General features: G+C 53.4%; 1 protein-coding gene across 3 annotated transcripts in view; it reads left to right on the forward strand.

Annotated features, from left to right (window-relative positions):
• Positions 1-3328: 3328 nt before the first annotated feature.
• LOC128836868 (NACHT, LRR and PYD domains-containing protein 1b allele 2-like) overlaps positions 3329-12996 on the forward strand; it is a 36295-nt gene continuing 26627 nt past the window's right edge. For all 3 annotated transcript variants that reach the window (XM_054027547.1, XM_054027546.1, XM_054027548.1), the window contains exons 1-3: positions 3329-3638; positions 8699-8914; positions 9824-10072. In XM_054027547.1, the coding sequence (XP_053883522.1) occupies positions 3356-3638; positions 8699-8914; positions 9824-10072 (748 nt within the window). In that variant the 5' untranslated portion in view covers positions 3329-3355. The remainder of the gene's footprint in view (positions 3639-8698; positions 8915-9823; positions 10073-12996) is intronic.

Raw genomic sequence — 12996 nt, forward strand, 5'->3', positions numbered from 1 at the left:
CAGGATGAGCTCTACCCTGACATCTGGTGGTGAATTATGGCGAGTGTGGAAAAGAACTCCAGGGGCTGATCTTGCTTGCATAGGCACACCCACTTGCCTGGCAGGAAACAACAGCAACTCAAAGTGGTTACTTTGGCTGGTGTGGGATCCCCAGTTTCTCTGTTATTGGGGCAGGAAGAATAAAGTTTTATTACCCTGATTCTGTGAATCAAGGCCAGTGGAACTGTGTATGACAGAAGGACTGAGTGAGTCATTCACCATTACCTAAGTAGCATTTGCTTGTCAAGGGGCATGGGTTACAAAACCCAGTGAAGGGAGAGAGGATGGGGACAGGTATTGGTACCTGATGGTATGGGCCCTCTCTGAGGGGTTGAAACACCAATTGCACTACCTCCTCTCTCCATTGTTGAATATCAGAGCTAACTTTGATTCCATTAGAAGTCTAATTACAGACTGCTGAACTGAATTCATTTTGGGCCAGTGGTGCACTAGCACTGGAGCTCCCCTACTATGAGCTGAAATTGCTAAGAGCTGAAATCACTGAGGCTGTGTTAACTAGTGGGGGAGCCTGAAGCTATAATGCTAAGCGGCTGGTGGAGCAGCTAGCAGAGTGGAGCCTTGTGGGACGGTTGGAGTGGCGCTGAGCGACTCACAGGTCGGTGAGTGGAGCGGCTGAAGGAGCAGCTAGCAGAGCAGAGCCTTGTGGGAGCGGCCCAAGGGACGGCCGGAGCGGAGCGGAGCAGAGTGGTTCACAGGTCGGTGAGCGGAGCGGCGCGGATCACAGGTCGGTGAGCGGAGCGGAGCGGCGCGGCTCACAGGTCGGTGAGCGGAGCGGAGCAGCTGCCAGAGCAGTTCGTGGGACGGCAGGAGTGGGACTGCGGGTGGAGTGGAGCAGTTCGTGGTGAAGGCTGCGGTGGAACCCCACGGAGAAGCAGCCGGTTGGCCTCGGATCACGTAAGGTGCCCCTTAACACCCTGTTCACACACCCCCCTTTTGAACTCTGGGGCTGCACTGATCAGGGACAGAGACTTTGGGGGGTTGTCGGACTTTTGGGACTTTGGTGATTCTTGGGTCGCTGGTTTCAAGAACCAACGGGAGAGGACACGGCCCAATTTGCTGGGGTGGGTCTTCGCTCATGGTTTGGTCTATGAACTCTAGTTGTGGTGTTTTTCCAATTTAATGCTGATGTCGTTTACCTCATGTTATTAAACATTTTCTGTTACACTCAGACTCCGTGCTTGCGAGAGGGGAAGTATTGCCTCTTAGAGGCACCCAGGGGGTGGTATGTAATTGTCCCAGGTCACTGGGTGGGGGCTCGAGCCGGTTTTGCACTGTGTTATTGAAGCGGAACCCCTAGATACAGAACCCGGCCCTTGTTGCTGCCAACTTAGATGGGCAGAAGGGTTACATATATAAACAGCCAGTTAGGGAAACCCAGCTTTGCAGATCGCCGAGGGGCGGGGTGCAGGTAACAGAGCAAACAGGCTGTGGACCAGCTGGGCTCAGCAGTGAGATCAGACAGAAACGAAAGTGAAAGCTGGACCCTGCGTAGTGGCGGGGAAATGTGGTTTAAACCCTCTGGTCCTGATCCTGAGGGAATTTCCCAGCTGGTCCCCACTGACCTCAATGGGAGTTTTGCCTGAGCAAGGAGCGAGGAAGAACAGCGAGGTGGATGTCAGGATTTAGCCCAGTGAAAACAGAAACCTCCCATATTTGTGATATTTACGATAGCATGGCGTTGTCCCCCCCGCCAATTTCTATACCCCGGTTCCATCCTGCAAACTCTCAGCACTAGGCCGCAGCCTGGGGCTTTCCCGCTCCTCTGCCTTTCCCCAGCCCTGCTCAGGTCCCTGCAGCCAAGTCCATCTCCCTCTACAGCTAGAGAGAGACTGCCAAGCTCTTGGCTCACAGCCTCTTATATAGAGCCAGCTGAGGCCTGATTGGGGCATGGCCCAGCTGTGGCTGCTTCCCCAATCAGCCTATTAGCTGCTTTCCCTGCCACAGCCCTCTCCCAGAGCTGTTTTAAGCCCTTCAGGGCAGGAGTGGGATAATCACCCCGCTACACTCAGCTTTATCATTAGTCAATTCACCATGGGTGTCACAGTCGAAGGATTCTTAAGAGGGAATTGGAAGGGGAATAGGAGAATTAATTGCTGTGTGAATAGCTTTGGGGAGGGTGTTCCAGGCACAAGGAGCAGCATGGAAGAAGGTGGGAGAGGGCTTGTGGGAGAGGTGGATAACAGGTTGCCAACTCTTGTGATTTTATGATGAATCTCATCATATTTGGTGTGTTTCTCAAAGCCCTAGTTCCTAGAATCCTGTGGAGATGTGAGAACTTTAGCTTACTTTTTTTTAAGAAGAAAAAAAGTAAGTGTCTAGCCCTCAGGGTTGCAGACAAAAACTAGAAAACATGACCCAAGTGTAACCTAAAAGTTCAAAAGCCAGAAGTTGAATAGAAAGACCCCCAAATGTATTACTGTGGTTTAAAATTGGAGCTTGACTCATTATTTTCACACACCTGGTGTTGGCAGTACTGCTAGTGGTGAACAGTGGCGGCTGCCACCAGGGGCAGAGGGATACAGGGTGCTGGGATAAGAGATTGCATAAGAGAAGTCGTGTATTTCCCTCCCTCCTCCCCTGCCAATTGCATTAGAGGCTTCCTCGCAAACCTGCCTCATGCCAGCAACATCGTGTAATAGAAGGGACCATTTCCCCTTTCTTTGCAAACCATGAAAGAAAGAAAAAATCAACAACCACCCCAGCCCCAAATCACAGATCCCCTCTGGTGATTTCAGCGGATTCCTCCTGATTTACAATGGGGGGGAGGAGAATCTGGCCCCAAGAATCTCTCCTGCCCACAGCAACCGTCCCCCTCACCCCACGTCTGGCTTCATAAATTAGAATTTACCCCCCCTGAGTAAACATCCTCCCCAGCCCTGATTTTGCCCCTCAGCCCCTATCCCCACCCAGCCTCCAGCTGCTTGACCCCCTGGCCACTGAATCCCTCCCCCGCTCAGACCCTGGCCACCCCCACCTCCGATTTGCTCCCTTTGCCCTTTTTTAACCCCTGTAAAAAGCAGGGCACAGAGTTTCACGCCAAGTGAAGGGAGGGTGAAGGGCAGTGGCTTTAGCAGATGTGACTGAGTCTGCTCAGCTCCTGTGCAGGCCGGGTGCACCCTAAGTAGCAAATTCTTACCGTTTGCAGCTGTTGCTGGGTCTGCTCAGACCACTCCAGCAAACCAGGAGGGGAACTGAGCAATGAGTAATTTCCTGCTGCTGGTTCCTGCCTCACAGCCCTTCTCTGTCCCTGCAGTTCCTGTCTCTTTGATGAACCATCCCAAGTGGTGCTGGCAGCATGGAGAGGGCCGAGAGAGAACTGCTGGAGACCCTGGCCATGCTGGGAGAAAGGGAGCTGCAGAGATTCAAGGACAAACTGAGTGAAATCCAGCCGAAGGAGGGATACCAACAGCTCCCCTCTGGGAGCCTAAGAAATGCGGCTCCTCCAGCCCTCGCGGACCTGCTCCTCCTCTTCTATGGGACGGACTATGGGGCGGAGGTGGCTGCGGAGGTGCTGAGAGCTATTGACCAGGGAGCCCTAGCAGAGAGAATTGAGACACTCATTGATGCACTGGAATGTGGTAAGGAATGAGCCAGGGAGACTCCTGCAGCCTCCCTGTTCGCGGTGGGATCCTAGCTAGAGCTGTTTGCGGTGCTGTTGTCACCCTGTTGGTGCCAGGACATTAGAGACACAAGGGTGGGGGTCAGGTAATATCTTTTATTGCACCAACTTCTGTTGATGAGAGAGACCAGCCTGTGAGTTGCACGGAGCTCTGCGGAGCTTGAAAGCTGGTCTCACTTAGTTGGCAGCAGCATTTGGTCCAATAAAAGATCTTAACTCACCCACCTTGTCTCTGTCATTAGCTAGAGCAATGGTGCACAAACTGTGTGTGTGTGTGGGCGGGGGAGATGCCCTCTCAGCAAAAGAGGCTCTGGGGGAGGGAGGGCACAAGGAAACTGGGATCCCGTGGGTCCCACAGGACCTGCTGCCATACTAACAGGAGCGGGATAAAACTGGAGTGGGTATTACGGGGCGGGACTAAACGAATAGCCCTCCTGTGCCGCAAACAACATGAACGCCCCAACCAGCAGCCGCTGCGGCCTGGGAGCTGCCTTCAGAGCTAGGCGGGGCTGCCAGCAGTGACATGGAAGTAAGGGATTATTTCTGTTTACAAGTAAAGCGGGGAGGGGACAAATTCCGTGAATGGTAAAGGGGGGGGGATGGCTCCCAAACCTTCCTGGTTTACCCACCACCCTCTCAGATACTGGTGGGGGAAGTGCCTCATGCAGATTTCTCCTTTTTGTGAACATTTGCAATCTTAACAGGTTGAATTAAAGTATCGACAGATCCCTAGTAAAGTAAGTTTTGATTGTGGCCGGTGGAGTTCTGCCTGGGGAAAGATTTCAGGTGGTAGCCGTGTTAGTCCGTATCAGCAAAAACAACCAGGAGTCCTTGTGGCACATTAAAGACTAACAAATGTATTTGGGCATAAGCTTTCGTGGGCTAGAACCCACTTCATCGGATGCATAGAGTGGAAAATACAGGAGCAGGTATAAATACATAAAAAGATGGGAGTTACCTTACCAAGTGTGAGGTCAGTCTAAGGAGACAATTCAATTAATTTTCCTCCCTTGGTATCCTACTGTTAACTTTTGTAGTGGTAATGAGAGTGGGCAGAGTTAGAAGAGGAGGGAGTTTGGTCAGGGAACTGCAGGGGGACAGTTAAGGGTGCACGTTTTCGAGCTGGTCAGGAATTTTTTTTGTTTGTTTGGTTGTTTGTTTTAAATAGGAAAATGTCACAAAACTGAAATTGTCAGGAGCTGATTGAGTCTGATAAAACTTTCCTCAGGGCAGGTTTGTCAAGTCCAGCCTGGCATTTCTGCACAGAGAGAGAGAGACCCAGCCCAGAATAGCCAGGTGGTCAAGGCATTCACCTGAGTCAGGCAGAGCAGGGACTTGAACATGAGCCTCCCCCTTCTCAGGTGAGCGGCCTGACCAGCTGGCTGTTGGCTACTCTGGGATGGGTTGCTCTCTCCCCACGCCCTGGTTTGTGCTGAAATCCCTCAAAATGTCTCAGTTCATCCTGACGCAGAACAGGAAACTTTTGAAACCACAGAAACAGTTTCCAGCCCAGCACTAAGGAAGTGAGACTGAGGGAGGTGATTGTGGCGGTAGGGCAGGGAGGGCTTTAGTGGGTGTGTGGGTGGGGGAAGGGCAAGGAGAGGGATAGAGAGGTGGGGGCATTTTGGCTGGAATTGGGGTCTTTATTGGGGAACGAGGCAAGTTAGAGCTCCAAATCACCCTTCTTCCAAGACTTCAGGTTCCCAGTTCCCCTCAGATTCCCTCTCAGCCAGCGAGATCTGCCAATCCCACTGCTGCTCCTGGCCTCTCTGGAGAGTCTTTCCCACAGATCTGCTCCTACTCGGCTCTCACAATTCCTCCTTGGTTGAGGAGCCCCACAGCTCTCCTCCGTGGGGCGGTGTGTGATTCAAGCAGGCTGCCTCTCTGCCCTCTCTCCTTTAACCTCTCAGTGGGGAAATTGCAATAGTTTTTCTCTTTGCTTTGGGGAAAAGCTGCAGTGATTTACAGAAGGGTGGAGGGGAGCTAATTCCTGTCCCCACTCCATTTGTGTCTCACACACAAAGGCACCTTTAATTCAATCAATTTAGTACATGCTAAGTACACCTTGCCTTGACGTGACTAGAACTTCAGCAGGCATTGGTCAGATCGAGCTAGCTAACGTGCTCTAACACACCTTTAATTCCTAGTCAAGACAGAGCCGGTGGGAAGGGAAAGAACAGAACCTCCAACTCAGGGATCCCTAACAAAGAAACCCTTCCTCCCATTCCCAGCTCTGCAATCTCCTGGGCCCTTTCCTGCGCAGAACCAGCAAAAGGGACAGGAAAACAAACACACATTCCCCAGCAGATGCATTGCTCTTGCACATTACTTCTCTGCTCATTTTGATTCCTGTGATAGCACACTCATCTGGAACGTGGTGTGCAGTACTGCTCACCCCTTGTCAAGAGGGAGGTTGCAGACTTCGAGGGGCTTCAGAGAAAGGTGATAGGAATGATCAAGGTTCTGGAAGACTGGACAGGGACTGTTTACCTTACAGAGGTGACTTGATCACTCTACAAAACAAGGAAGGGGATAGAGAACAGTAATAAGGGGTGTCTGTTCTCCCTCTGTCACATCTGTTATTGCGGGGTTCTCACACCTTCCTCTGCAGCATCTGGTCCTTTCCACTCCTAGAGACAGGGCACTGGACTGGTAGGACCTAGGCTTTGATCCTGTCTATCCATTTCTGTGTTCCTAGAGCTTGGCATCTGTTGGTTGGCATCTGTTTGAGTGATTGCATGTCCCCAAACCACAACAGGTATGTGTGCCCCCAATGCACAGTTTTTGCTGGAGACTTTTTTCCCCTCACTGGTACCCATCGGGGTGGCACAAATGCCCTCTGGCACCTCACACAACGATGTGCAAGTATAAAGGGCAGTATTGGTCGAGGGTCTGAACGTCCTCCCCCTTCAGACAGCACCATCTACAGACGCTACCCTACTATTTGGCCATTGACTATGTCCATTCTATTCTGCATGGACGTCAGTCACGATGGACCGTTGGGTCTTACAGGTCCATACAATTGGGCTATGCTATCCCCTTCCTCTCCTCCCCACCTACCTTACCCCCCACCCCGTCCCTCTTCAGGGGCCTGTCTCACTAGCATCTGCTGTGAAAGGAAGTGAACCAGCTTCTCCAGCTTGGTGCTGTGGAATCTGTACCTCTGCAACACAGGGGGAAAGGTTTCCATTCCCACTACTTTCTGACCCAGAAGAAAAATGGAGAATAATGTCCCATTCTCGACCTCAGGAAACACAACAAATTTGTCCGATCCCAGAGGTTCAAGATGGTCACTCTAGGCACGATTTTTCTGGCACTGGAACAGGCGGACTGATTTTCAGCCCTCGACCTACAAGACTAAACTGGGAGGAGTGGTAGATATGCTGGAGGGTAGGGATAGGATACAGAGGGATCTAGACAAATTAGAGGATTGGGCCAAAAGAAATCTGAATAGGTTCAACAAGGACACGTGCAGAGTCCTGCACTTAGGACGGAAGAATCCCATGCACTGCTACAGACTAGGGACCGAGTGGCTAGGCAGCAGTTCTGCAGAAAATGACCTAGGGGTTACAGTGGACAAGAAGCTGGATATGAGTCAACAGTGTGTCCTTGTTGCCAAGAAGGCTAACGGCATTTTGGGCTGTATAAGTAGGGGCATTGCCAGCAGATCGAGGGACGTGATCGTTCCCCTCTATTCGACATTGGTGAGGCCTCATCTGGAGTACTGTGTCCAGTTTTGGGCCCCACACTACAAGAAGGATGTGGAAAAATTGGAAAGAGTCCAGCGGAGGGCAACGAAAATGATTAGGGGGCTGGAACACATGAGTTATGAGGAGAGGCTGAGGGAACTGGGATTGTTTAGTCTGCAGAAGAGAAGAGTGAGGGGGGATTTGATAGCTGCTTTCCCCTACCTGAAAGGGGGTTCCAAAGAGGATGGATCTATGTGGTCAGGAGCTGGGGGAGTGACGGTGACTCCTCAATGCATAATCCATCCCCAAACCCTGCTCAGGTCTCTAGCTAAACAGCAGCAAAAGCAACCAAAAAAAGGTGAGGGTGGGGATGGTCCAGGAACCAGAGGAGTCATGTTTGCACTGGAAGCTAGATTGGGGCACACAGAGAAACAAGGATCCACAGGGGACTTCCCTCACTCCTGAAAGACCCCTGTCAGAGAGTGCGGGGGAGTCAGGGCCTTGCACCCTCACTTCCTGTGATTCACTGTGACTGTCAGCCAGACAGTACAACAGAAGGTTTATTAGATGACAGGAACACAGTCCCAAGCGGGGCTTGTAGGTACAACCAGGATCCCTCAGCCAGGTCCCTCTGGGGGGCAAGGATCTTAGACTCCTGACTTGGGGTTCCCTGCGTCTTCCCAGCCAGCCCAAAACTGAAACCAAAACCCCTCCAGCAGGCTCTCTCCCCCTCTCCCTTTGTCCAATTTCCAGGGCAAAGGTGTCGCCTCGCCCCACCCCCTTCCTGGCTCAGGTTACGGGTTCAGGTACCCTTCCTCAATTAAAGTCATCCCCTGCTCTCCCATCCCCCATGCAGACAATCCCAGTAAAACTAGACGACATTCCCAGGTCGATCCGCCCCGTTCCGTACTGCATCACAACCCCATTAAAAGTGTGCATGTCTGCCTAATTGTGTGTGTGTTTGTGTGTATATGTGTCTCCTCTCTGCTTTGTGCTCACCCACCAGGAGGAGGTAGCGTTGCAGTCTCTGGTCTTCCTCCTCCCCTGCAGGATCTGATCCCTGCCACATCCCAGGAGCCAGCCCTAGCAGTGGGGGGAGGGGAACAGACAATGGTTTGGTTCAGGTGAGCATTAAGTGGGGATTCACAACAGGAGGAGGATGCTTTAGAGGAAAAATTCTTTTGTTTCCTCCCCAGCCACAGAGGAGGCAGAGTTGGCGGAAAGGGGTGATAAGTTGGGAGGACATGACTAGCCCATCCATTGCCCTGTGCCACGTAACACACGTTCCCTAAAATCATTAGTTCAGGATTTATTTGTAATGACTCCTCAGAGAAACAAAAGCAGCATCCCTTCGTGGGAGGAGGTTTCATGTTTTGGAAATGCACACTGAACGATGAGCAGTACCAGACAATCAGAGCTGAGAAAACCAGCCAGGAGAAGATGCAGAAGCTGTACGAGCTGGTGCCGGGCTGGAACAAATGGCAGAAGGACCGGCTCTACCAGGCACTGAAGGAAACAAACAGAGACCTGGTTGAAGAGCTGGAGGGTAAATAAATGACATCAGGGAAATCCGCTTCCCCTGCTCCCCATCATGAACCCTGATCCCATCTCGAGGGCGACACTAGATCACCTCTCTGGCTGTTTATCCCTCGCCCATCACTGCAGCATCAGAGCTGGGCACGGATTATTACGCCACCCCCACGACACTGTATAATGTGCAGTGAGCCTGTGGGAGCGTTTGCCCCCTGGGATGAGATTATTTGGTGCTGTCGGGTCCATTCCAGACAGAGCCGGCTTTGGTTGCACAGAGCAGAGCTGGGCTGCACATTCCCCTATTGGCTGGGGCTCAGTTCTGCTCCCCTTCCCATCCATAGGAGCTACACACCCACTCCTGATGGGGGGGATTGGGTCCCCGGGGGTTGCTTTGGCTTGTTATGTAGGTTGGCGTATTTGTAACATTTAGTTAGATTCTAACACCTCCAGAATATGGGAGGGGTTGGAGTTTGGCTCATGCCAAAACCCCAGATCCAATCTCTTTATCCAAAGAGGGCAAGGGTGTGAATTAAATCAGGCAGCGTTGGCTGGTGTCTAGAGTCTGGTGTGGTTGTATTTACCTTCCCCCTCCTCTCTTCCTGGGACCTCCTACCTTCTTTGTTGGATAAGTGACATTTGCCCCCATCGCTGCTCATGTCTCTTTCAGGGTCTGGATTCCTTGTGGAGAAGAAGCAGGTGAGGGGAGAGAAGGAACTCTTGGTCCCAGAGAGAGGGGCAGGGCCTGCCCAGGGGTGGGGAATCACTGAATCACTCTGTGTGTGACCCTGGGGGACAATTCACCCTGGGAGAGGTTTTCAGGGGCAGGGAGGAGGTGGAGTCATGGCCCTGTATGCCCCCCACTACTCTGTGGAGCACTAAAATCAGCAATTGCCATTTATTTTAATGAAATGTCTCTCTCCAGGGGGACACTTTGTTGACCTGTACCGAGAGCAGCTGATCCAGCGAGTCTCAGAAGTGGACGGAGTCCTGAAGCTACTTCGCGGGCACACGCTAACCCGTGAGCAATACAAGAGCATCAGCACCAGGAGATCCAATGTGGAGAAAATGCAGAAGCTGTACGAGCTGGTGCCGAGCTGGGGGAGGGAGCAAAAGGACCGACTCTACCGGGTGCTGTATATAACAAACGGAGCCCTTCTTCTTGAGTCTGCAGGTAGATAACTATAATATCTTTCCTCAGGGCAGAGTTTTCAAACTATGGGTCACATCCTCCCCCCACTTGGGAGGGCATGGAGGAACATTCAGAGGGGTGAGTGGCAATGCCAGGTGGCTAATGCCAGCCCCCCACTTACTCACCTCAACGGGCCACCCAGCCTGTAGGTTAGTGTCAACATCCACCATGACTGCACCGATTTCTGCTCCCGGCCTCCTCGTCCAGCGATGGCCACCCTGAGAACCCAGCCGGGGAGGAGCAGACATTGACCCTGCCGTAGCAGCTGCAGTTACCTTCTCTACTGGGGAGCCCACCAGGGACTCGGCAAGTGGAAAGTGGCACCACAGGTCTAGTTACACCAGAGCCCCTTGCCCACCCCGGCCCTTCACCATAGATCCAGGGCACGAAGCCCTGTCCTCCGCTGGAAAGAGCCTGTGCAGGGCAAGCAGATGGGGCTGCGCTCAAGGGCCGGGGACAGCAGGGAACTCTGTTCCCTGGGTGTCTGCTCCCCTCCTGACCCTGGCCTTTCAGCTCAGCCCTGTTTGTTTCCCATGAACACAGTAGTGGATGCGGGGAGAGGCAGGGAGCTGGGTCCAGACACCCAAGACCACCCTACCATTGCAGGGAGCAGAAGGCTTCCTCAACTGCCATATGGTGAGTTCCCGCCCCTGGCAGGTGCCAGATACCCCTTGTGGGTACAGGGCTCCCCCTCCCCTGCTCCCTTAGAAAACGGGGACGGGCATGTGACTTGGATCTCCAGAAGAGGGTTCATCATAAAAATGTTTGGGAACCTCTGCGTTAGAGAGTTGCAGGCTAGTGTGCTGTCGGTTTACAGCGGTTTGCCACACACTAACTGGCCATCTGGACAAGCCCTTTAACGTGTATTCGCCCATTGCAGCCAAAGATCCTTGTTCCCTCACCGTACCAATGGGCCACTGTATTTGCTCTTTATTCCCAACTGCTGTTCCACAGCAGTCGATTCATGATTCACTTTCACTTCCTGTCCCAGATTGGTTTTTGTGCAGTGTCGCTGTGTGGCTGTTTGTCAGCTGCCACGTCCCATCCCAGAGGTGGCTGCATTGCAGAACTAGGTTAAAAGCAATTTTGTGGGTGGGGACAACAGATACTGGGCTAGATGGGCCCATGAGTCTGATCTGGGGTGGCAGGTAGCAGGTGGGATCCCAGGCTAGATGGGCCCATTGGTCTGATCCAGTTCTCGTCCTAGCTCCCCAGGGCTGTATATCTATTAACTGTGTCCATGGGTGAATCCATCACAAAGAGGGCAGGATCCCTTTTCCCCACTGCCCCGTGCAGAGCTCAGCAGCTGTCACTCGCACTGGGCTATGAGGAGATTCACCCGTGGGGGGCTCTGGGCTGTGGGTGACTCTCTCTCTCTCTCTCTCTCTCTGGGCTTCAGGAAGAACCAGGGCCCCATGTCTCACGCCTCCAAGGCTCATACTATGCTCCCGAGTGAGGGCAGCCAAAGCACCAGGCGAGCTGCTGGGCTGGACACCACACGAGAGATTGCAATGGCCCATCCCCCCCTCTCTCCATCTCTGCATAGGCCCAGCTTACTGGGGGCCATGCAGGGGCAGCAGCATCATTGCCCCCATGGCAGTGAGCTCCTGCCTCTATAGCCAGGTGTTGAGGACTGGACGGGACTTTGTCTGGGCTTAACCAATGGCTCTGATGAATTGCTGGGGAGAGCCTGTGAGGGGCACTAGGACAGACCATGCTCCCCCAAGGACAGCCTCAGTCCTAGGGCATCCGGTCCCTGATCTATAAGGTTTCTGGGGATTCCCATCTAGGGCCCAGTTTCCCCCTCCTGTCCTGTAAGTGGCTGGAAGGGGTGAGGCCTAGCTGGGCACCCCACTCTGGAGATAGAAATGCACATCCCACCTGCATCCCCAGCCATTTCCCCCCTCCCAAGGCCAGCTCTCCCCAATGTCCAGATGTCAGCAGAATCTGCCTGCTACAATTCAAATCCTGGATGTTCTTTCCTCTCCTCTGATTGGTTGTTTGCCTTTTCTTCCCAGCCAGTCACTGTCCCCCGCACCATCATGCTGCTGATCTCTCTGCCAATTGGCTCTTTGCCCCACCCTATCCCCCCATCAGAGTCTTGTCCCCACTGCTGAGTTGTCTTTCTGTCCCCCTGTGCTTCTTTTCCTTCGCTGTTACATCCCTCCTCCCTCCCTCACATTTTCTCACTCCCTTGCTCCAGTGGACCCATCCATTCCTGCCGTCCCGTCCCCCCGCCATCCATTTCTGATAATTGTAACCCACAAGACAGGCCCATCCATCACCTGCGGTCCCTCCCTTTGTTATAGAAAGGACCATAGGTGGCATGTGAGTCTTTTGTCTGGGGAGGTTATGCCCAGGAGTGCCAGAAGCTCCCTAGAATTGGGGGGGCCACCGGTGCCCGGACTGTGTCCCCACCCCCTACTCTGCCCCGAGGCCCCACCCCCACTCCACCTCTTGCCCTTAAGGCCCCGTCCTCGCTCTGCCTCTCCGTGCCCCTGCTGCACCGCTTCCCCCGAGTCCTGCCCACTGCTTGCTCCTGTCTGTCCCCCGGGTATAGTCTGTGTGAGGGGTTGTGCAGTGTGTGTGTGTGTGTGTGTGTGTGTGTGTGTGTGTGTGTGTGTGTGCGCGCCTGTGTAGGGTTGTGGGGGAGGGGTATAGTGTGGGAGGGGTTGGGCGGGGGTGAGTGCTAGATAGTCCTGATACTTCGTGATTGACCCTTCTGCCCACCCCCATTTATTTCCCTGCAGAGGCTGGCCTAAGGAAGTGCAGCCTGGCTCCTGACTGACCAGGAATTCAGCCCCCCGCCCCGCCCTGTCCCGAGGCACAGACTGCCCGGGAGCTCCCCCGGGGCAGGGCAGCTTTGCCCCAACCCCAGCTCAGGGCTCTGGCTAAATGGCCCTAGG

This window comes from Malaclemys terrapin, chromosome 4 (assembly GCF_027887155.1).
Source record: "Malaclemys terrapin pileata isolate rMalTer1 chromosome 4, rMalTer1.hap1, whole genome shotgun sequence".
NCBI classification, from domain to species: domain Eukaryota; kingdom Metazoa; phylum Chordata; order Testudines; family Emydidae; genus Malaclemys; species Malaclemys terrapin.